Source organism: Aegilops tauschii, chromosome 3 (assembly GCF_002575655.3).
Source record: "Aegilops tauschii subsp. strangulata cultivar AL8/78 chromosome 3, Aet v6.0, whole genome shotgun sequence".
In the NCBI taxonomy this organism is placed as follows: domain Eukaryota; kingdom Viridiplantae; phylum Streptophyta; class Magnoliopsida; order Poales; family Poaceae; genus Aegilops; species Aegilops tauschii.
Window position 1 is genome coordinate 496,280,411 of NC_053037.3, and position 25,341 is coordinate 496,305,751.

Consider the following 25,341-nt stretch of genomic DNA (forward strand, 5'->3'; position numbering starts at 1 on the left):
GTGTACCTGAGCATGAACAGGAACATATCCTACGCAAGTGTCACTCTGAGGCTTATGGAGGTGTCGGGGGGATGAACCCCAGGCAGGCAACGGAACCTGGATCCTTTTCATAAACAACGGGGCCAGCACTGCCCCTCAATCCGGCTCGCACTCGGCCGGGTTGCTCGACCCGGCCAAACTCTCCAACCCGGCCAGACTTCCCCAACAAGCCAGCTCCACCCTTGGCGTGCTCTCCAAACCCGGTCGAGGGTCAGCGGCCGTCCCATCCCGGCCGTACGATGGGACGAGTCTCCACCAACTGATGACCGAAGCCACAGTGCCCTGCACATGCCTCTGGTCAGCCAGGCGTGGCAACAGTGCCCCCACCTACTCGCTGACCAGGACCGGTGTGGCAATAGTGCAATCATCGTCACCCATGACACCAGCAAGCGGTGACCTGACGGAGCGTCCCTGTAGCCGAATCGACTCGGCCATGCCCTGACGATCGACAAGACGGTGCACGGTGCCCCTAGGCGCATGGGGCCCGCGCCCGAGGAACCCGGCGAGACCTGGCACCCGGCGGGTCCCAGCACCGGGTTCCCGGACACTGACAGCCCGGCCCTACGGCCTTGTAACATTACCCTTGTACCCCTGGGGGTTGACCTATAAAAACCCCCGGGAGCCCTCATGCATACGGGCAAGAATGCACTCACCCATCCACCCACTCACACATCTAGCAAGCAACACCCGAGGAGAGGGAGCTGCCTAAGCCTCGGCCAGCCTCCCTTCTTCTTCCATACAGCTCCAGGAGCAACTCTGTACTCATACGTATCAACTACACTCGGCAGGACTAGGGGTGTTATCTCTCCAGAGAGCCCCGAACCTGGGTATGTCTGGCGCCTCGCGCTCGCTCATGCCGACCTCTCCTCTGGAGCCCACCAGTGCCCTCGAGCCTCCTCCTATCTTTAGCCATCCCATGGCATCTGCCGTGCGCCCACCACGACAGTTGGCGCCCACCATGGGGTAGCTCGAGGTCCTGGCCGGGAGCATGCTCCAGACGGGGCTCCTCTCCGACTCCGACGAGCCCGTCACACTGGCGGACGACGTCATCGACGCACTCGTCGCCTCCTTCGCCACGCTGCGCATCTCCGATGCGCCTACGGCCGACGAGTACCCCAGCGAGGTACTTAGCTTTTCTGACTCCCCGCTCTCCATCAACGACGGCGCTCCCGCCGGAGCGATGGAACTCTGCGTGGAGGTTTTCGTCACCGACACCGGCGCCTCCTCCACGTCGAGCATGGCAAGGAAGGCCGCCGAAGCTAAGGCCGCAGCGACAGGGCCGCCTCGCCCAACCCGCTGTGCACCATGATGCAGAGCCTCCGCGTTCCCATCGGCACCGACATCGATGCCTTCAACATCGCTGAAGCCCGGACTCGTCTCAACGAGGATCGCCAGCGCCTGCTGGACGTCACCGAGACGCTTGCTGCCACGCAGCACCGTCTCGACTCCGCTCAGCTGGAGCGCAATGCCGCCTACGGCTTCACACTGGACGCGCCCGAGCCAAGCCGGGTCACCGATGTGCGGGCCCGGGGCGGCGCGATCGGGCGCGCCTTCGGCGCTCTCCCTCCCGTCTACGAGACTCCCGCGAAGAACATGTGCGCTGCCCAGGCGGCCGCGGTCGGCCTGGACCAGCTCGCGGGCAAGGAACTGCAGGACCGCCTCAAGAGGGTGAACGACCTCCTCGCTGCGGCCAACGCGCAGCAGGACCGCCTCAACCAGCTCGCCAGACTGGCCGGATCCGGCTCCGTCCGCGTCGCTGGGCCCAGCAACAACCAGCACATGACGTCTTCACCACCCGGCGAGGCGCACTCCGGTCGCACTCGGACCCAGCACAACCTCGCCTCGATGGGTGCCGGCGGCTTGGGCGACGAGCCGGCCTCGGAGGCCCGGCGCTGCCTCGACCCCCTGATCCAACCCGGCCGACGTCCGACTACGGTCGACCCGGCCCCCCGTGGCGCGGTCGCCGACCGTCTGGGCCCGTGCGCCATCGACGACACCGACGCTCGTCACCGCCTCGACCGACTCACCCTCTCCCAGGAGCTGGAGGAGACCGGCACGGTCGGGCCGGCATGTTTCGCACCACGCATCCGAGGTGAGCCATTCACTAAAGGGTTCACGCTCCCCCGCGACACCCCCAAGTACAACGGCACCGTGAAGCCAGAGGAGTGGCTCACCGACTACACCACCGCCATCGGCATCGCCCGCGGTAACCACCACCTCGCCGTGCGCTACGCGCCCCTCATGCTCCAGGGGTCTGCCCGCACCTGGTTGAATAGTCTGCCGGCTAGCAGCATCAACACGTGGGTCGACTTTGAGTAGACCTTTGCACGCAACTTCACCGGCACCTACAAATGACCCGGCCGCCCAGTCAGCTCGCCATGTGCGTGCAGGGGCCGGCGGAAACCGGCAGTGAGTACCTCGCGCGCTGGACCGAGCTCCGGAACAGCTGCGAAGGCGTCCACGAAGTCCAAGCGATCCAGTACTTCGTCAACGGGTGCCGAGACGGCACCCTCCTCAAGCATAAGCTCTTGCGCTCCAAGCCGGCCACCATGGCCGCGCTCATGGTGACGGCGTATAAGTACACCAACGCCGACTCCGCCATGAAGATCCAGGTGGCACTAGATGAAGCCGGCAAAGCAAAACTGGTTCCCTCTCCGAAGCCGGCCGGTGAAGGAGGCCGGCAGCAGCACAACCAGCAGAACAACAAGCGCAAGGCCGATCAACCGGCCCAGCGCTACGACAACCGACTCGTCTCGACCGCCGAGCAGGCGCCCGCGGCCGACCCGGCCGCCAAACGCCGGTAGACCGGCAAGACGACGTGGCAGCCCGCCATGAGCTTCGAGGAGATGCTCGACGCTCCCTGCAAGCACCACAGCGGCGCAAGGCCGACCACGCACACGCTCCGACAGTGCGCCATCACCAAGCGCATCGCGAGGGGCGACATCCCGCCGCCTCCGGCCCCGGCTCCGGGAGCAGGGTAGCCGCCTCCGCCTCCACCACCGCCACCGGCTGGCGGCGCGGTGCGCGACGACGCCTACCCGGCCCAGAACGGGACCTACATTGTCTTCACCAGCCTCGGCGACGACAAGCGCAGCAAACGCCTCCTTCGGCAGGAGGTGAACATCGTCATCCCGGCCAAGACGGAATACATGCATTGGTCGGAATGCCCGGTCACCTGGACCCGGGAGGACCACCCGGCTGTCATGCCGAACCCGGGTGGTTACGCTCTCGTCCTCGACCCCACCATCATCATGCCCTGGCGCACGTGCAAGTTCTCCCGGGTTCTCGTCGACGGCGACAGCAGCATCAACATCCTCTACCGCGACACCCTAACCAAGCTCGGCCTCGAGGCCAAAGACCTGGAGCCAACCCGGAAGATCTTCCACGGCATCGTTCCCGGCCTCTCCTGCTCTTTGATCGGCCTGATCCGGCTCGACGTCCTGTTCGGCGACAGCAGCCACTTCTGATGCGAGCCGATCTGGTTCGAGGTGGTGGACCTATCCAGCGCGTACCACGCACTGCTGGGCCGGCCCGCGCTCGCCAAGTTCATGGCGGTCCCCCACTACGCCTACTTGAAGATGAAGCTGCCGGGTCCAAAGGGCCTAATCACCATCACCAGTAACTACCGCAAATCCTTGGAGTGCGCCCGAGACGGCGCCAAACTAGCCGAGTCACTGGTCATAGCCGAGGAGCGGCGCCAACTCGACCGGATCATCGCCTCGGCCCAAGAGGCGTCGGCCTCACAGATCCTGGCTGAGGAGCCGGCCGATGAGGCCGCGTTCAAGCCCTCCAAGGAGACCAAGAAGGTGAAGCTGAACCCCGAAGACCCCAGCTGCAGCAAGTACGTTATCGTGGGCACCCGCCTCGACAGCAAATAGGGAGGCGAGCTCGTCAACTTCCTCCGTGAGAATCGGGATATCTTAGCATGGACCCCAAAGGACATGTCGGGTATCCCGAGGAAGTACGCCGAGCACAAACTCCACATCCGCAAGGACGCCAAGCCTGTCCGTCAACCCCTACGACGTTTTTCCGAAGAGAAGAGAAGGACCATCGGTGAAGAGGTCGCCAAGCTTTCGGCGTCTGGCTTCATCATGGAAGTGTTTCACCCCGAGTGGCTGGCCAACCCAGTCCTCGTCCTGAAGTAGAACAAGACCTGGCGCATGTGTATCGACTACACCAGCCTGAACAAGGCCTACCCCAAAGACCCGTTCGCCCTCCCGCGAATCGACCAAGTCATCGACTCCACTGCCAGGTGCGAGCTCCTGTCCTTCCTGGATGCTTACTCCGGCTATCATCAGATGAAGCTGGACCCGGCCGACGCCCTGAAGACGTCCTTCATCACGCCCTTTGGGGCGTATTGCTACATCAGCATGTCGTTCGGCTTGAAGAACGCCGGCGCCACTTTCCAGCGCTGCATGCAGAAATGCTTGCTGCCGCAACTTGGCCGCAACATCCACGTCTACGTGGACGACATCGTGGTGAAGACCAAGCAGCACCTCACGCTCCTAGACGATTTGAAGGAGACCTTTTCCAAACTGCGCGAGTACAAGGTCAAGCTCAACCCGGAAAAAATGCGTTTTTGACGTCCTGGCCAGAAAGCTACTCGGCTTCCTCGTCTCGGAGCGCGACATTGAGGCAAACCCGGAGAAGATCAAGGCCATCGAGCGCATGCGCAAGCCGGCTCGGCTGTGCGACGTCCAGAAATTCACCGGCTGCTTGGCCTCGGTCAACCGGTTTCTTAGTCGGCTGGGCGAGTGGGCCCTGCCCCTACATCAGCTGATGAAGAAGACGGCGCCGTTTGAGTGGAACGACCAGGCGGACGAAGCTTTCCGGGATCCCAAGCGCATGCTCTCCACCGCACCAGTCCTGACCGCACCGACCGAGAAGGAGCCGCTGTTGCTCTATATCGCCGCAACCTCGCGGTCGGTAAGAGCAGTGATGGTGGTCGAGCGACCAGAGAAGGACAAGGTCCAAGCCGTCCAATGTCCCGTCTACTACCTGAGCGAGGTGCTCTCCGCCTCGAAGCAAAACTACCAGCACTACCAGAAGATGTGTTACGGCATGTACTTCACCACAAAGAAGCTGAAGCAGTACTTCCAAGAGCATGTCGTCACCGTGGTCAGCACGGCCCCTCTCAGCGAAATCATCGGGTGTTGGGATGCCTCTGGCCGGGTCGCCAAGTGGGCGCTCGAGCTAGCCGGCCACACCATCCTCTACGAGCCTCGCACCACGATCAAGTCCCAGGCTTTGGCCGACTTCCTCGTCGACTGGACCGAGACCCAGTACCTGTCGCCGCCACCGGACTCGACGCACTGGCGCATGCACTTCGACGGCTCGAAGATGCGACTCGGCCTAGGGGTCGGCATCGTGCTGTCCTCCCCCAAGGGAACCCGACTCAAGTACGCACTGCAGATCCACTTTGCCGCCTCCAACAACGTCGCCGAGTATGAAGCCCTTGTGCACGGCCTCCGACTTGCCAAGGAACTCGGCATCCGGCGCATCCTGTGCTACGGCGACTCGGACCTGGTGGTGCAGCAATGCTCCGGCGAGTGGGACGCCCACGACTCCAACATGGCAAGCTACCGCTTCATCGTCCAAAAGCTATCCGGATTCTTCGCGGGCTGCGAGTTCCTCCACGTCCCGCGCGCAGAGAATGAGGCGGCCGACACGCTCGCCAAGATTGCCTTGTCCCGGCAGTCCATTCCGTCCGGCGTCTCCCTCGAGCATCGGCACAAGCCGTCCGTCAAGCCGTCTCCGGACTCCGAGTCCATCCACGTCCCAGCCGACCTGGCCGCGCCTCAACCCGGCCCGGGGACTGCTCCAGCTGACCCGTCCGTGCATCAACCCGGTCCGGGGACTGCTATAGCCGACCCGGCCACACCTCAACCCGGCCCAGGGGCTGCTGAACCAGGCTCGGGGGCTGCCGCCCCGGAACCCGCCGTGGTGGCCGTCTTCGCCGTGGTCACGGCACCATCCTGGGCCTTGCCCATCTCGGAGTTCCTGGAGAACGGGGTCCTCCCCATGGACGAGACCGAAGCTCGGCAAGTGCAGCGCCGAGCGTCCGCCTACATCATCATCAACAACAAGCTCGTCAAGCGCAGCTCCACAGGCGTTTTTCAGTGCTGCGTCGAGCGGGACAGGGGCATCGAGATCCTCCTCGACATACACCAGGGCGAGTGCGGGCACCACGCTGCCTCGCGTTCCCTGGTGGCCAAAGCTTTCCGCAACGGTTTCTACTAGCCCACGGCCCTCGAAGATGCGGAGTCACTCGTCCTCAAGTGTGAGGGATACCAGCGCTTCAGCAAGCGCAGCCACCAGCCGTCGCCTGGCCCTTCGCAGTCTGGGGACTCGACATGGTGGGGCCCTTCAAGACCGCTCGAGGCGGCATGACGCATCTGCTGGTGGCGGTGGACAAGTTCACCAAGTGGATCGAAGCAAGGCCGATCAAGAAGCTGGACGGGCCGACGGGCGTTCAATTCGTCAAGGACATTGCGGTACGCTACAGCATGCTGAATAGCATCATCACAGACAATGGCACCAACTTCGCCAAGGGCGCGCTCGCGCAGTACTGCTCCGTCTCCGGCATCCGCCTCGACCTGGCTTCCGTCGCACATTCGCAGTCCAACGGCCAGGTCGAGCGGGCTAACGGCCTCATCCTATCTGGCATCAAACCGCGACTCGTCAAGCCCCTCATCCGTTCACCCGGTAGTTGGCTTGATGAGTTGCCGGCCGTCCTCTGGAGTCTCCGCACCACGCCAAACAGGTCGACCGGGTTCACCCCTTTCTTCCTCGTCTATGGAGCAGAAGCCGTCATCCCGACCGACGTCGAGTTCGACTCACCGCGCGTCATGATGTACACGGAAGCCGAAGCAAAGGAAGCCCGCGAAGATGGCGTCGACCTACTCGAAGAAGCACGTCTCCTAGCGCTCAGTCGCTCAGCCATCTACCAGCAAGGCCTGAGGCATTACCACAACAAGAAGATCAAGCCCCTCGCTTTCCGAGAGGGAGACCTCATCCTCCGGCTCGTCCAAGAGCAGACTGACCAGCACAAACTGTCCTTCCCTTGGGAGGGCCCCTTCATCGTCAGCAAGGCCTTGTGCGACCGCAACGCGTACTACCTCATCGATGCCCGCAAGACAAACAAGCGCAAGAGGGACATCGCCGACGAAGAAACAACCCGGCCATGGAATGCAGAGCTCCTCCGCCCGTTTTACAGTTAGCCGTGTGCACGTATGTATCGGTGCCTTTTGTAATCATCTGAAAACTATTGGATCCCCGAGCGTCCCCTTTTGCGACCAAGATATTGTGTCTCCTACATTTGTGCATTACTTTACTCTTAAACCAACCCGGCCACCGGGTCGACTCGCTCGACCCGGGGGCTCGGGGGCTGGCCGGCTTGGCCACCCGCCGTTCCCCTTAGTGGCTCCTGACGCGTTGGATCGCCACGGCCTCTCACTTCGCCCTAAGCCGCAGAACCGGTTTTCGGCTGTTGGCTGGCAAGCACATGAGTTCGGTTCCCTTGAAAACGTGGACCGATCGGTCTCTAGCAATAAACAAAACCGAGGCTTCGTTGCCCTCATCGATCGGTTCGGTACTCGGTTTTGCACCAACAGACCAAAAAGCTGGCGGGTTGGGCTAGCCGGATGGGATAGCTGCTATACTTGTTTGTCTCGGCTGGGCTAAGAGATATGGTTTGTGTGAGCTATATAACAACACGTGTTATGCTCAAAGAAAAAAAAGGATAACAGGTTGTGAGCGAGACAGCACGCAACAACAAACAGCACCTAGGTTCTAAAAAAAGAAAGCAGGCGGGCATCCAGTACACGTGGCGAGAAGCATGGAGGGAACCTCGGGACAGCCGGCCAGCCTATGGCACTGTTTGCCACTCAATCACATTGACGTGCCATCAATTCATTTGATTTTTTTGCAGGGGTAATTGATGTTCGTTGGCTGGTAGCACAAAGCGTACAAATGGGAACTAATTTATGGAGACACGCGACACAGTTGGTGGCGGGCCTCGGTGCTTCGGTCAATTCGGTTGACCGACTGTGCAGAACGAAATCACCAAACAAAGTTCGGTTTCTCAGAATTGCTAACCGAGCATGGTACCGGACAATTCGGTTTCGGTCACTTCGGCTTCGGTTCGGGTTAAATCGGTTCGGTCGTTCAGTTTTCGGTTTATATGCCCACCCCTAATTACACCCAGTTAACCCCCAGTGGGTGGGTGGACCTGCTACCTAACAGAAATTTTTACTAAGTTAAAAATCAGGCGTTTCCGTCGCCGGATCGCGCCGCTCCCGGGTCCGCTGAGGTGTCGGTGTCCTCCTCCCCGACGTCCGCGTCGCGGTAGACGTCCGTCTCCTCGAAGCTGCCCTCCGGGTCGGCCAGAAGCAAGCCGCAGTCCTCAGCAAGCACGACTCCGCCGTCTTCCACCCGCTCCGGCCAGAACTCGTCGTGGAAGGCGAACCGATGATGTAGCTGCCCGAGCAGCAATCCGGCCGACCTCCACCTGCAGCTGGCTCTCCGAGCCGGCTCGCTGGCCCATCAACGCGTCCAGCGACAAGTCCGGATGACAAGACATCACGAACCTGAGCGCCATCTCGGCGCCAGCACGAGCGGCGGAAACCCGCCAGTCATGAAGCCGATCTAGCCCCGCCTCCAACCAGCGCGCCAGCCGCGTGAAGTTGTTTGGCGCGACGGAACCCGGCCTGAGGGCTGTCGTCATCGCCGCACCGGCCTCAAGACTCGCAGACGGGCCTCGGCGGCGGTCACGATCTCCGGGAAGGTCCAGGCCACCCGCGGGTCAGTCCCGGAGCCGACGATCCCTTGCGGGTCGCGCTGAAAGCGGACCGCCTCCTTCGCCAGTTGACGGGTCTCCGGGAAGGTCCCTGTCGAAAAGAAAAGCAAGTCAGAAGAAAGTCACTAAGGAAGAAAAGCCGGAGTCTCGATCCGGCAACAACAAAACCAAAGGAAAGCACTTACTGGAGAAAGACTCTTCCAGGTGCTGCGCTACGAGCAACGTACCGCGCCGCTCCCGGGCGATGGTGCGGTCACGCTCCTGGAGCGTCGTCTCCAGAACAGCGACCTTGGCAAGGGACGCCTTCAGCTCGGCGTCCTTGTCCTCGGCCGCCTTCACGGCCTCCTCGCGGCGCCGGGTCTCCTCCGCCGTGGCCACCAGCACCTTCAGGTGCTCCACCTCGGCCTGGAGCTGCCCCTTGTCATCGGCCAGCTTGCCGTGTTGCTGGTCTGCCTCGGCAAGGGCCTGCTACGCATCCACGACCTTGGCGGCCTCCGCCTTGAGGCGCTCCACCTCGGCCTCGAGGCGGCCCTTGTCGCCCGCTAGCTGCTCCTGCAGCCGGCTGGCTTTGTCGAGCGCCTGTCGGGTTCCCGTCGCCTCCGTCCTCGCCTTCTCCACCTCGGCTCCAAGCCAGCTGACGTCTGCAACAAGCCGGTCGTAGTGAAAACCGGCCCGAATCAGCCGGGTCCTCCAAGACAGCACCTCGGCTGCAGAAGAGAAACTCAGCAACAGAGTACTATTTTAAGATTCGACCCAACTGCTACGCAGTTGGCCCGAATCTCGGGGCTACACCCAGTGGGTGCGCTAGCGCACCCCCACTAGAAAAGAGCATGAAAGAAAAGTACCTGCCGCGGCGCGGAGCTCCTCCTCCTTGGAGACGAGCCTTTCCTTGAGACGCCGGTGTGTCTCGGGGAGCCGGTTGAAGACGCCGACCCGGTAGGAGTCCAGTTGCTGCAGAAAGCAACGATCAACGCAAGCCAGCAAGATAAGATTCGACCCAACTGCTACGCAGTTGGCCCAAATCTCGGGGGCTACACCCAGTGGGTGCGCTAGCGCGCCCCCACGAAGGAGAAGCAACGAAAAGAGAAAAGCAAAATGCAATGGAAAACTTACAAAGATGGCGCGCTCCAGCTCCTGCGTCGCCTCGACCTCTGCCTAGGCGAAGGCCTGGATCCGGTCCGTCCGCCCTCACAGGCGCCGAGTCACGGCGGCCATCGCCGCCTCCTCCTGGGTCGGAGGTCCGAAGGGGACCTCGCTGGTCCCGCTCCGCGACGACTGCGGCCCGGCAACCCGGTGTCCTCCGGGCCTGAGCACCAGGGCGTGCTCCCCGCCGGCCGCCTCCCCTGAGGCCGGCGCCTTCTCCAGCGCCCTCTCCGGCACCGACGCCGGCTCGGTGGGCGGAGTGGCTTGAGGCTCCACCACCGACGGCGCCTAGCTCGCGGACGTCCGGGACACCCCCTCCGACGCCGTCCGCGCCGCCTCCCCCAAGACGGCATCACCGCCGCCTCCATCGACCCCCGCCCGCTCGACCACGTCGGTCCGCGGCGGGGTGCCGTCCCCAACGACCACGACCTCCCAGTCAAGGTCTATCACGTCCGCACGGCCACCTTGGCCATGCTGCCCCTCCGATGACGGCACGAAGACCGTCGCCGCCACCACCGCCCCCGCCGGCATCTCCGGCCACGCCGGCTCTTCATCGGCTCGCGCCCACATCGCCGCGGTGCTAACCAAGGCCTGGATCGACGCCGCCTCCAACTCCGCCTCGGCCCAGTTTTGGTCCGCCAGGCCAGGCCCTCGGCGTCGGCCGGGTCCAGACCAAGGTCCGGATCCACCCGTGCCTCCTCCTCGTCCCGGTCGACGGTGCCAGACCGGCTCCTCCGGAACGCGGCGCCCTCAGCAGACGCAGCATCCGCTGCTGCCAGCGCTAGCGAGATCGGCGACCTGAAACCCAAGACAAAAGTAAGTACGCAAAGCCAAGCAGAGCCGCTCGGCCGTTCGGCTCGAACAAAAAGGGGAACTCACCCCGGCACCACCGGAACGATGGGCCTCGCCGCCCTCTCCTGCGGAGCGCCGCGCCTCCTCTTGACGGGCGGCTTCGCAACTCCGGCCGGGTCCGCCGCGCGCTTCGTGGTCAGGGCCCACGGCGCAACGCTGTCCTTCCCGTGCGGCCTCCTCGCCGCCGACGCCCCCCAGGACGACCCGGCTCTGGCCGCGCTGCCGCCTCCTCCACCCGGCGCTGCTACACCAACGGCTCACGTCAGCACCCCCAATGCCGTCCCGCCACCGGCAGCTCAAGAAGTAAAAACAAGACTCACACGCTCGGCGCCCTGCACCCGCATCAGCGGCCGCCGCCTCCCCTCCTCCATGGGCCTTGGGCTCCTCCAAGGCAACGCGCACCACCTGCGCCCACGCCCAGTCGTAAGGATGCCGGATGGCATTCAGAAGCACCTCTCGTGTCGTGTCAGGGCGAACCAGAACATAAGCAACAGCGAAATACGGAGACCAGGGACTCACCAACGGTGCCGGGTTCGTATGGCTATACGGGGCCTTCCCGAACTCCCAGTCAACCTGCAGATTGGCCTTGGAGATGTCGTTGAACCGGCGCGCGACCTGGTCCGCCGCCAGTCGCGTGTTCGCCATGCGGTTGGGGTCCTGGAGGCCGGTCATCTAACCGATGAGGTGGCTGCGCTGCTGCAGCGGCAACACTCGCCGGACGATGAAGGCGGTTATGAGGTCGGTGCCGGTGAGCTTGTCCCGCTCCTTCATCACCGACACCTGCTCACACAGGTTGAGCACCTCTTGCGACGGGTCCTTGGGGTAGTACCCCCAGTTCAGTTTCGCCCACGGCGGCAAGTTGATGAACGGCGGCAGGTTGATGCGGTCCGCGCCGAGGTTGCGGACGTAGAAGAAAGAATTCTGCCATTTCTTGGCAGAGTCCTCCAGCGGCATCCTCGGGCAGTCGGTGCCCGACCGCTTGATGATGACGGCGGCCCCGCACTCGGACATCTCCCCGGCCTTCGGCCCCTGCTGCTTCAAGGGGAAGAAGCGCACCCAGAGGTCGATCGAGGGCTCGACCCCCAGGTACCCCTCGCAGAGGGTGACGAAGCCCGACAGCTGCACGATGGCGCCGGCGCCGAGATGATGGGGCTGGAGCCCGAAGAACTCCAGGAAGTCGCGGAAGAAGCCGCTCGCAGGAAGCCCGAACCCGTGCTTGAAGTCCGGCAAGAAGACCACGCGCTCCGAGCCCTCGGGCTGCGGCTCCCGCTCGCCCTGCGGAAGGCGCGCCTCGACCTCCGCCGCCCCCGGCAGGCGCCTGGTGTCGTAGAGGTAGGCGATGTCGTCGAGGGTGACGATCGAACCCATCCACGATCCTGACGGTAGCGCCATCAACACAAGCACGGAAGAGAGAAGGAAGAAGATGGCAAGAGGGCTTTGTTCAAGGCAGCGGGCGTCGCAGCTAGCGGCGGTCAGAAGAAGCAGAGGAAGGATGAAGAGGCAGGGGAGCGCGAGCACGAATGATCTCCGCCGCTCCCTCCGCCCCCAATTTATAGGCCACGATTTGAAACGTGGGGAAGTGGGATCGTTTGCGCTCGCCCCTCCCACTTTCCCGCAATAAGTGCGCATGTACGCACACAGTAACTGCCTAGAGAATGGCAACCGACCCGCGGACGCCGCAATAAATCCACGCGCGTGGGCCGAGGGCATGCGGCGTCGGGCCCCAGGGCATCGCCCCGTCCTGTCACGTGCGTGGCCTGTCAGGCCCCTCCGGCTGCCAGGCGCCATGTGGCGGCCGCGCGAGGCCCAAAAGATTGCCCAAGATTCGTCGAACTCCTCGGTTTCCCGCCACGAGCGGGATGCCGCGATCTGGCTTCCGGAAGCCGGCACACAGTGGGTGTTGCCGGACCCGGCGGTCACCAAATTTGCCTCCGCAAGGGGGAAACTGCGAAGGCCCTCCCATCTGAAGACGGCGGACCTTCACAGCTTCGGGGACTACTGTCGGGGGAATGAACCCCAGGCAGGCAACGCAACCCGGATCCTTTTCAAAAACAACAGGGCCAGCACTGCCCCTCAATCCGGCTTGCACTCGGTGTGACACCCAAAAGTTTTATTTGGCTTTTTCAAACTTTTATTTGATTCGAGGGAGGTTATTTAAATTTTTCTTCTAAAGAACTCTGCCTCTCAAAAATTTCCTTTTGTGACAAGAATTTTGTTTGGTTTCATCCAAGACTTGGTCTTTGGTCTTGGAGGTTTTTCATCTCATGTTGGCTCAAATGTTTTTCATTTGGAAGAATTTTTTTTGAAAAACTTTTAAAATAGCCTATGGCATTTGGAGTGATCTTTTCCCCTTTCAAAAATCCACTCTTGCCATGACATGAGTGGAAACCACCTCCCAAAAGCCATTCCTCATCTTTGTGTCAAGCTATACTTCAAATCCAGCGAGTTGAACCACCAAAAAGGGATTTATTGACTGTTTCAATCGGACTGTGATTCTCACTCATCATCACGGCAAGACAATAAAAGTTACAGCTCAAGAGCGACCACGGTCACGGCAACCAAAGCTGAACAAAGTGGACATTTCAGAACTGAGAAAAGTTCCAGTGGTGTGTGAATTTCCCGACGTATTTCCAGAAGAACTACCAGGCATGCCACCAGACAGAGAGATAGAGTTCAGCATTGAACTAGCACCTGGCACCACCCCCATCTACAAGAAACCTTATAGAATGGCACCCTCAGAGTTGGTAGAATTGAAGAAGCAAATAAAAGAATTACTGGACAAAGGATTTATTCGAGCCAGCTCCTCACCATGGGGTTCGCCAGTATTATTCGCCAAGAAAAAGGATGGGACACTGAGATTGTGTATAGACTATCGAGCTCTCAATATGGTCACCATCAAAAACAAATATCCGATGCCACGGATAAATGATTTGTTTGACCAGCTCGCACAAGCCAAGGTGTTCTCAAAAATTGATTTGAGATCGGGGTATCATCAATTAAAAGTACGGACAGAAGATATCCCTAAGACAGCATTCACCTCCAGATACGGATTATATGAGTTCACAGTAATGCCGTTTGGACTGACGAATGCCCCCGCATATTTCGTCCACCTCATGAACAAAGTGTTTATGAAATTTATGGACAAATTTGTTGTGGTATTCATTGATGATATTCTGGTATACTCAAGGACACCAGAAGAACATGCCGAACATCTCAGAATTGTTTTGGGAGAATTAAGGAAACATCAATTGTACGCCAAATTTAGCAAGTGTGAATTTTGGCTAAGACAAGTTGGTTTTCTAGGCCATATATTGACCCAAGAAGGCGTGGCCGTAGACCCAGAAAAGGTCAAAGCCATACTTGACTGGAAACCACCAGCCGACGTAACAGATGTACGGAGTTTCCTAGGAATGGTTGGATATTACCGAAGATTTATTGAAGGATTCTCCACTGTGGCAAAACCAATGACACAGTTGCTCAAGAAAGACAAGAAATTTGTATGGACGGAAGCATGCGAGAAAAGCTTCCAAGAGCTCAAGAAGAAACTAACAACAGCACCGGTTTTGATTGTGCCAGACATACACAAGAGTTTTGAAGTGTTTTGTGACGCATCTCGGAAGGGCCTCGGGTGCGTATTGATGCAGGACGGCAAAGTTGTCGCGTATGCTTCCAGGCAACTACGGAAGCATGAGGAAAATTATCCAACTCATGACTTAGAGCTAGCAGCAGTCATCCATGCACTCAAAGAGTGGAGGCACTTTCTGTTGGGAAATCGTTGTGAAATATATACGGACCATAAGAGCCTTAAATATATTTTCACGCAACCAGAGCTAAATTTACGACAACGACGCTGGTTGGAATTGGTCAAGGACTATGATGTCGGCATTCACTACCATCCAGGGAAAGCAAATGTACTGGCAGATGCTCTTAGTCGGAACCCCAGCCCGGGCAGCGACAGTCCACAGAACATGAGGCCTGAGTTTCAGCAGGAGTTCGCTAGACTCAACATGGTGTTAGTCTCTGAGGGCAACGTATCAAATCTGGAGATACATCCCACCCTAATGGAACAAATTAAGAAGGCTCAGCATGGACATCCCAGCATCGAAGGTATAAAGAAGAAAATGAGCCTTGGCAAGGCTTCAGAGTTCATCATAGACAATGAAGGAATATTATGGTACGGGGACAGACTTTGCGTACCAAACATTGAGGAACTCAAGCAACAAATCCTAACCAAAAGCCACACCGCCCCATATTCGATACACCCTGGAGGAACCAAAATGTACAAAGACATTCAGGAAAGATTTTGGTGGCACGGTATGAAAAGGGATATAGCCGCATTCATTGCTTGTTGCGATTCATGTCAGCGCATAAAAGCCGAGCATCAAAAGCCAGCAGGGCTACTACAGCCAAACAGGATACCTAAGTGGAAATGGGATGAAATTGGAATGGACTTCATCGTCGGACTACCTCGATCACAACGCGGAAATGATGCCATATGGGTCATCACAGATAGGCTAACCAAGGTAGCACATTTCATTCCCGTGAAGATGACCTACTCCACTCAAAGGCTAGCCAAGCTTTATCTCTCCCGTATAGTTTGTCTGCATGGAGTCCCAAAGACTATAATATCCGACCGAGGCACTCAATTTGTCTCTAAATTTTGGGATCACTTACAACAAGCTCTGGGCACGCAACTAGCATTCAGTACAGCGTACCACCCTCAGACTGATGGAAAAACGGAACGCGTGAACCAAATCCTAGAGGACATGCTGAGAGCCTGTGTGATCACCTATGGATCCAGTTGGGAAGAGAGTTTGCCGTATGCTGAGTTTGCTTACAACAACAGTTACCAGACCAGCCTACAAATGGCACCTTTTGAAGCATTGTACGGGCGGAGATGTCGTACCCCACTAAATTGGTCAGAAACAGGTGACAGTTGTATCTTCGGCCCAGACATGCTCAAGGAAGCCGAGGAGAAAGTTAAACAGATCAGGGACAGACTCAAGACAGCTCAGAGCCGACAGAAGAGCTATTACGATCGAAAACATCGTGAGGTCAGCTTTGAACCCGGTGATTACGTATACCTACGAGTGTCTCCTATGCGAGGCCTGCAACGGTTCAAAATTAAGGGGAAGCTAGCCCCGAGATTTATTGGACCCTTCTGTATAGTTGCACGAAGAGGCACAGTAGCCTACCAGCTAGACCTACCCAAAGAGCTGTCAGACGTCCACGACGTGTTCCACGTCTCACAGTTGAGGAAATATGTGAGCAACCCAGAGAAGCATGTATCTCATGAGAGCATTGATGTGCAACCAGACCTCACCTACAGAGAGCGGCCAGTAAAGATATTGGAAGAGTCTGAAAGGAGAACCCGCCAGAAAACAACAAAATTCTTCAAGGTTCAGTGGAGCAATCACACCGAGGATGAAGCAACATGGGAGAGAGAGGATTTTCTTCAGGTAGAGTACCCACATCTATTTGAGGATCAGCTGAAATCTCGGGGACGAGATTTTTCCTAAGGGGGTAGGTGTTGTGACACCCAAAAGTTTTATTTGGCTTTTTCGAACTTTTATTTGATTCAAGGGAGGTTATTTAAATTTTTCTTCTAAAGAACTCTCCCTCTCAAAAATTTCCTTTTGTGACAAGAATTTTGTTTGGTTTCATCCAAGACTTGGTCTTTGGTCTTGGAGGTTTTTCATCTCATGTTGGCTCAAATGTTTTTCATTTGGAAGAATTTTTTTTGAAAATCTTTTAAAATAGCCTATGGCATTTGGAGTGATCTTTTCCCCTTTCAAAAATCCACTCTTGCCATGACATGAGTGGAAACCACCTCCCAAAAGCCATTCCTCATCTTTGTGTCAAGCTATACTTCAAATCCAGCAAGTTGAACCTCCCCATAATTTCTCTTCCATTTATTTCTTATCAAAAATAATTTCTTCCCTCTACTTTGGCTCTTGGAGATTTACAAAGGAACTACCTTTTCTCCTTTGAGTTTTGCCTCCAAACCTTTTTCCCTGGCTAGTCCTTAGATCCCTTAACCAAGATCCATGATGATCCACTGGTCTCCAGTTCAAAGATTTCAAATTGTGCTTGCTGCAAGTTTGGACCATATTTGCCAAATTTGATGAGATTCAATTGTTTTCTCCTCCTAAAAATCTGAGAAAATTCAGGCAGCCTCTGGATGCATTGAGAGGTCACCTCACCAAGTCCCAGCTCCAGAAAAAAATTTCTTCATGCCAAATCATTTCGTCGAACACCTGAAGGGCACTGTTACTGTCAATGTTCAGAAGTTTAGTAAACAGTTTCAGTGAGCACTGTCGTTTTCTTCAGAACCTGTTCTCGATCTCGCCAGTGGCTGCGGTGGCGCCGTGCGCCCTGTGCTTCCTTCTTATCCCTGCGCCGCATGATCGCCTGGAGGTTTGCGGGCGTCCGCGACGAGCAGGAGGAGGTGCGCCACCCCGTGAGCGACGGCAGCAGCGGCCTTTGCGGCTGCCAGAGAGAGGCGCAGCGTGGACGGCACCGTCCAGCGCCGCCCAAGCCACCAGAGGCCACCGCGTGGCCATCCACTCACCCGTGCTCGCTGCAGTCAGTCGTCGTGAACTGGTAGGCGCGGAGCGCGCTCTCTGCCGCCGACGTGCCCGTACGGCCATCCCGTCGAGGATCAGCGCATTACGCCTAGCCCAACCGAGGTTTAGCGGGGGAACGGCACCAGTGATCCTCCCTGATGGTGCCTAGCCTCCTAAATCCCCTGCCCAACCTCTGCCTCGCCGTAATCGCTCGCCGGAGCTACCCCGTTCACGGCCACCCCCTCGGATCGCCTATAAAAGGGGGGCCCCAAGCTCGAACTCGAACCCACACCACCTCTGCACACCACCAATACCACGCCAAGCCACTGGGAGAGCCCCGAGGGAGCCTTCTTCCCCAACTCCAGCCGCCTCGACCCGCCACGGGATCCAGCTCGATTCACCCCCGTGCGTGCACCCCTACCCCTCAGCTCTTGCCAGTAACCTCCTAGTACACCCACTCTTCTGACCCGCGCGTCAATTTGGAGTTTGCAGCATCCACCGGAGTACTCCACCATCGCCCGAACCACCGTCCGCCGGAGAAAGTGTCGCCGTCGACGTGGTGCTCTCCGACGGCCAAGTCCACCACCCACTGACGCGGAAGAACACCCTGAACCTATTGGTACCCTCCGATCTCTCTGCCTCGCCATGGTTCAACACCGGCGACCACTGCAGCCTTCGGGCGCCGGCGAGCGTCGTTGGAGTTTAAACCTGACGGGTGGGAACCCCCCCCCCCCCCCCCCCCCGTCAGCCTCTCTTCTTTTCCCCCTTCGAACCATTTTCTGGTAGCGCCTTCGGGCAAAATGCGTTTTCTCTTTGGGCTGGCGCATTTCCTACCGAACCGTTTTCTGGTTTCTCAAACAAGTCCCTGGTTCTTTTCTGTTTCATCACAGATCAGTCCTTGGACCAAAACCCTTATATCTTTTTAATGAAAGATGATTTTTGATTGATTCTTTTTCTGTCAGTCTTGTATTTTTGTCTAGTTTTTTATAGTATTTATTTGGAAAAAATTTGGAACAATTTTTATGTACGCGACGATTTTCACGTTAGTGTACGGTTTCGTTATACCGTAGGTTCCGGAGGAGGTGACGGAGCCGCGAACTTCACCGAGCTAGACTCCGACTTCTCCGAACCAGGCAAGCATGTTTGAACCTTTGATATGATAGGTGTTTTGCATGTTTGCTTGAATGGTTTATGCATGGCATGTGAGCATCGGTGAGTATTACGTTGCATGCAAGGCAACTAATCCTGTGTCTCGAAGTGACTGTGATCTTCGATGAGAGATGACCTGATCATGTGGTGACATGAAAGGTAGTAAGATGGTATTGTTGTAGCATGCCAGTCTTACGTCATCCGATAAACTCCGACGTTAACGTGGACTGAGCCACGTTACCGTTCTTCCCTTTTCGTGCTGCCACATGTTTTCTGCAAAGAATACGGTTTAGTAAGTTGTTAACCTCTTTCCTTGTACACACCAAATAGAGGGGCCGGGATGAGGGTTCCATGGCCCTGGATTAAAGCCAGTCATCCGGTCAGGGGGCATGGGTGTTTCCGGTTGGGACCGAGAGGGGGGCACCCCTTAGAGCACGCGTATATAATTTTGATCCCATGCTACGCGAGGTTGTAGCCTCCCCGTCTCAAAGTTTTTCTTGAACGTTGCCGAGGGTGATTCCTGGCATCGGAATGTTGAATGGGTGTGTACTGGTTAGATGTGTTTCTCCTAAAACACCGTAAACGGAACTAGTCCCTTGTGACTACTGAAATCCGTTGGCTGTGGTTAAATAGTACAAACTCTGCAGAGTCAAATCCTTCCGAGTCATCGTGTCCATGGTCAAGGACCATGGCCAGTATATCCATATCTATGTCAGTCCTCGTGGTAAATCCCCGGTGAATAAGCTTGAGTGGTAAACCCGGTTGAATCGTTATTCATGTGGATGGACTAACCTTTTATTTATCTCGTACCTGAATATTCCCTTGCGATGATTTAAATTCATGAGCTACTGAAATATTAAGTTATGAAATATAAGCCCTTTGTGTGATGTCGCTCAGACGTCCAACTGTGGCACTCTTGTCATTTATTTTCAATATAAGCCCTTTATGTGATGTCGCTTAGACGTCCGACTGTGGCACTCTTGTCATTTACTTTCAATATAAGCCCTTTATGTGACATCGCTCAGACGTCCGACTGTGGCACGCCCGTTACTTACTTTTGATATAAGCCCTTTACGTGATGTCGCTCAGACGTCCGACTGTGGCATACACTGTTATTTACTTTCCATTATAAGCCCTTTATGAGGTGTCGCCTTGACGCCTGACTGCGGCATTGTTATTTCATTTGTATCCTTTCGAGGAGTCATTCAGACACTCGATTGGCCTTCAGTACTACACTGGGATTTCGGGAGGACTACCGCCTGACTTCCCTTTTATTTTCCCCATGCATTGCTATCTCATTCTCTGAGTGCGCTTTGTTAATCTGTTCATATGCATCATGTTTACATTTGTTATATCTTATGTCCGAACTGTCTTGCGAGTACTTTCATAGTACTCACCTGGCTTGTTGATTTGGCCAGATGTTGATGAAGGCGATCTCATGGATGAAGAGTTTGATAGTGAGTCCGACGCCTAGAGGAAACCCAGTCAGTCCCGTGCGATCCTGGATATTGGTCACTTGTATTATATACGCTTCCGCCAACCACAATAAGTATCCTCGAGCCTCACTCCGACGCTCGAAGAGCTGTTAGATTCAGGAGTCATGTCACCCACTTCACTATGACATATCCACCACCGCTTTTATTGTGAGTCAGTAGTTATGCCACCCTATCCGCCTTTATGTGTAATATTGGCGCATTTGTAATAAATTGTTGAGCAATCTCCGCTCAACCTTGTATTATATTTAGTACTCCTGGTTTTTCTTCTGTGATCAAGAAATTGTCTACCAGTGAGGAGAATTCTTCTCTACTGGTCCGTAAAAGGGATCGGTTTCTTAATAAATATTTTTATTGGAAAACCGGTCGTGACACTCGGCCGGGTCGCTCGACCCGGCCAAGTCCCTCGACCCGGCCAAACTCTCCAACCCGGCCAGACTTCCCTAACAAGCCAGCTCCACCCTTGGCGTGCTCTCCAAACCCGGCCGAGGGTCAGCGGCCGTCCCATCCCGGCCGTACGATGGGACGAGTCTCCACCAACTGATGACCGAAGCCACAGTGCCCTACCCATGCCTCTGGTCAGCCAGGCGTGGCAACAGTGCCCCCCACATACTCGCTGACCAGGGCCGGCGTGGCAACAGTGCAATCATCGTCACCCATGACGCCAAGAAGCGGTGACCTGACGGAGCACCCCTGTAGCCGACTCGACTCGGCCACTCCCTGACGATCGACAAGACGGCGCACGGTGCCCCTAGGCGCATGGGGCCCGCGCCCGAGGAACCCGGCGAGACCTGGCACCCGGCGGGTCCCAGCACCGGGTTCCCGGACACTGACAGCCCGGCCCTACAGCCTTGTAACATTACCCTTGTACCCCTGGGGGGTTGACCTATAAAAACCCCCGGGAGCCCTCATGCATACGGGCAAGAATGCACTCACCCATCCACCCACTCACACATCTAGCAAGCAACACCCGAGGAGAGGGAGTTGCCTAAGCCTCGGCCAGCCTCCCTTCTTCCTCCATACAGCTCCAGGAGCAACTCTGTACTCATACGTATCAACTACACTCGGCAGGACTAGGGGTGTTATCTCTCCGGAGAGCCCCGAACCTGGGTATGTCTGGCGCCTCGCGCTCGCTCATGCCGACCTCGCCTCTGGAGCCCATCAGTGCCCTCGAGCCTCCTCCTATCTTTTGCCATCCCATGGCATCTGCCGTGTGCCCACCACGACAGGAGGACACCACGCTGGAGATAGAACTGTACATAAGGTATTGTAATCCAGTTTTTATTGGCCTACTCTCTTCAAAGATGCTCGTAAGTTTGTCTTGTCCTGCGATGAATGTCAAAGAATTGGTAATATTAGTAGACGTCAAGAAATGCCTATGAACTATTCACTTGTTATTGAACCAGTTGATGTTTGGGGCTTTGATTATATGAGACCGTTTCCTTCCTCTAATGGGTATACACATATTTTAGTTGCTGCTGATTACGTTACTAAGTGGGTAGAAGCTATTCCAACTAGTAGTGCTGATCATAACACCTCTATTAAGATGCTTAAAGAAGTTATTTTTCCGAGGTTTGGAGTCCCTAGATACTTAATGACTGATGGTGGTTCACATTTTATTGATGGTGCTTTTCGCAAAATGCTTGCTAAGTATGATGTTAATCATAGAATTGCATCTCCATACCACCCACAGTCTAGTGGTCAAGTAGAACTGAGTAATAGAGAGATTAAATTAATTTTGCAAAAGACTGTTAATAGATCTAGAAAGAATTGGTCCAAGAAACTTGATGATGCATTATGGGCCTATAGAACTGCATATAAAAATCCTATGGGTATGTCTCCGTGTAAAATGGTTTATGGAAAAGCATGTCACTTACCTCTCGAACTAGAACATCAGGTATATTGGGCCATTAAAGAGCTCAATTATGATTTCAAACTTGCCGGTGAGAAGAGACTATTTGACATTAGCTCACTTGATGAGTGGAGAACCCAGGCATATGAGAATGCCAAACTGTTTAAAGAAAAAGTTAAAAGATGGCATGGAAAAAGGATACAAAAGCGTGAGTTTAATGTAGGTGATTATGTTTTGTTATACAACTCTCGTTTAAGATATTTTGCAGGAAAACTTCTCTCCAAATGGGAAGGTCCTTATGTTATCGAGGAGGTCTACCGTTCCGGTGCCATAAAAATCAACAACTTCGAAGGTACAAATCCAAAGGTGGTGAACGGTCAAAGAATCAAACATTATATCTCAGGTAATCCCATAAATGTTGAAACTAATGTTGTTGAAAAACCGTAACCCCGGAGGAGTACATAAGGGACACTTTCCAGAACGTTTCAGACTCCAAAAAGGAATAGGTATGTGGTATGGTAAGTAAACCAACTCCAAAACAGTTCTAATAGCAATTTTTCTCCGTTTTGGAATATTTAAGAAAATAGGAAAATAAGAAGTAGTCCGGGAAGGACACGAGGCATCCACGAGGGTGGAGGGCGCGCCCTACCCCCCTGGGCGCCCCCCTGCCTCGTGGACACCTCGTGTGCCCTCCGGACTCCGTTTTCTTACACGATACATCTTTTGGTCGGTAAAAAATTCATTATATAATCTCCCGAAGGTTTTGACCACCATATCACGCAAATATCTCCTGTTTTTGTTCCTAGCTGTTTTCTGCCAGAGTTTTCAAGGTCAGGCATCATGTCGTCCCCCTCCTCCAACAACGCGGGCGACGATGCTTGTCTAATGAAGATAGAGATGAAGCGGGAAGAAATCCGGGAAACCAAGGAAGGTTACAAGATCAAGGAGGTCGCGAGGGAGCAAGTTCCGACAGTAGAAGAAGAAGGCTTCTCTCAACCTTACTATAATCATCTCACCCCAAATGAGATTGAAGCTTTCAAGATGATTGAGTTAGCTCGCATACGAAATAAGTATCTCACACATGAAAATCTTTTGTTGCAAGAGCATATCACCGCACTCAAGGGCATTATCCGCAAGTTGGAGGATCTCCTACGCTCGATGTGCGACACTCCATCATCACCACCCCTGAAGAAAGAGACATAATCACATGGGTATGGGCACTACCCTTGGCAACTGCCAAGCTTGGGGGAGGTGCCCCGGTATCGTATCACCATCACACTTCTATCTTTACCATTTTTCTTAGTTCGATCCTTTTGGTAATATCTTGATCTAGTAGAATAAAGTTTTAGTATGATCTAGTTTTGAGTTTTGCTTTATGATTCCTCTATGTAATCGAGTCCGTGAGAATAAAGATTAGTTTTGAGTCGAGGGCTTTGCTATCTTGCTATGATCTTGAGGGAATAAAAGAAAGAATAAAAAGAAATAAAAAGATCATATTGACCTTATGGAGAGTAATGACCTCACATACAAAGAGTATGATGAATAAAGGTTGTTGAGAGTTGACAAACATAGTTTTGGTCATCGTTGCAATTAATAGGAAGTAATAAAGAAAGAGAGGTTCTCACATATAAATATACTATCTTGGACATCTTCTATGATTGTGAGCACTCATTAAAATATGACATGCTAAAAAGTTGATGTTGGACAAGGAAGACAACGTAATGGGTTATGTTTTCTCATATCCGAAATAAATTATATTGTCATGGATCATCCAACATGTTGAGCTTGCCTTTCCCCCTCATGCTAGCCAAATTCTTTGCACCAAGTAGAGATACTACTTGTGCTTCCAAATATCCTTAAACCCAGTTTTGCCATGAGAGTCCACCATATTTACCTATGGATTGAGTAAGATCCTTCAAGTAAGTTGTCATTGTTGCAAGCAATAAAAATTGCTCCCTAAATATGTATGATCTATTATGGCGGAGAAAATAAGCTTTATACGAGCTTGTGATATGGAAGAAATAAAAGCGACGGACTGCATAATAAAGGTCCCTATCACAAGTGGCAATATAAAGTGATGTTCTTTTACATTAAGATTTTGTGCATCCAACCATCAAAGCACATGACAACCTCTGCTTCCCTCTGCGAAGGGCCTATCTTTTATTTTTGTCGTATACCTTACAAGAGTCATGGTGATCTTCACCTTTCCTTTTTACACTTTATCCTTTGGCAAGCACTATGTGTTGGAATATATATCCAATTGGATGTGAGTTTTCATAAAGCATTATTGTTGACGTTACCCTTGAGGTAAAAGGTTGGGAGGCAAAATTATAAGCCCCTATCTTTCTCTGTGTCCGATTAAAACTTCATACCCATAAGTATTGCGTGAGTGTTAGCAATTGTGAAAGACTAAATGATAGTTGAGTATGTGGACTTGCAGAAAAGCTCTTATATTGACTCTTTCCTATGTTATGATAAATTGCAATTGCTTCAATGACTGAGATTATAGTTTGTTAGTTTTCAATGAAGTTTCTGATTCATACTTTACACTGTGAATAGATTGTTACTTCAGCATAAGAAATCATATGACAATATATATATGTTGTTGTTTGAAGAATGATCATGATGCCCTCATGTCCGTATTTTATTTTATCGACACCTCTATCTCTAAACATGTGGACATATTTTTCGATATCGGCTTCCGCTTGAGGACAAGCGAGGTCTAAGCTTGGGGGAGTTGATACGTCCATTTTGCATCATGCTTTTATATCGATATTTATTGCATTATGGGCTGTTATTACACATTATGTCACAATACTTATGCCTTTTCTCTCTTATTTTACAAGGTTTACATGAAGAGGGAGAATGCCGGCGGCTGGAATTCTGGGCTGGAAAAGGAGCAAATATTAGAGACCTATTCTGCACAACTCCAAAAGTCCTGAAACTCCACGAAAGTCAGTTTTGGAATATATTAAAAATATTGGGCGAAGGAAGCACCAGAGGGGGGCCACACCCTGTCCACGAGGGTGGAGGGCGCGCCCTACCCCCCTGGGCGCGCCCCCCTGCCTCGTGGGCCACCTGGAAGCCCCCCGATGCCCATCTTCTGGTATAAGGTGTCTTTCGCCCTCGAAAAAATCAGAAGGAAGCTTTCGGGACGAAGCGCCGCCGTTTCGAGGCGGAACCTGGGCAGAACCAATCTAGGGCTCCAGCGGAGCTGTTCTGCCGGGGAAACATCCCTCCGGGAGGGGGAAAACGTCACCATCGATCCTCTCATCGGGAGGGGGTCAATCTCCATCAACATCTTCACCAGCATCATCTCCTCTCAAAGCCTAGTTCATCTCTTGTATCCAATCTTTGTCTCAAAACCTCAGATTGGTACTTGTGGGTTGCTAGTAGTGTTGATTACTCCTTGTAGTTGATGCTAGTTGGTTTATTCGGTGGAAGATTATA

General features: G+C 54.7%; 1 protein-coding gene across 1 annotated transcript; it reads left to right on the top strand.

Moving 5' to 3' along the window:
• The first annotated feature begins 3,587 nt into the window (after nucleotides 1-3,587).
• Nucleotides 3,588-6,279, top strand: LOC141043049 (uncharacterized). Its single transcript, XM_073511966.1, has 4 exons — nucleotides 3,588-3,880; nucleotides 4,782-5,046; nucleotides 5,119-5,438; nucleotides 5,619-6,279. Exons 1-4 carry the CDS (start codon nucleotides 3,588-3,590, stop codon nucleotides 6,277-6,279), a joined length of 1,539 nt encoding a protein of 512 aa, XP_073368067.1.
• The last annotated feature ends 19,062 nt before the right edge of the window (nucleotides 6,280-25,341 follow it).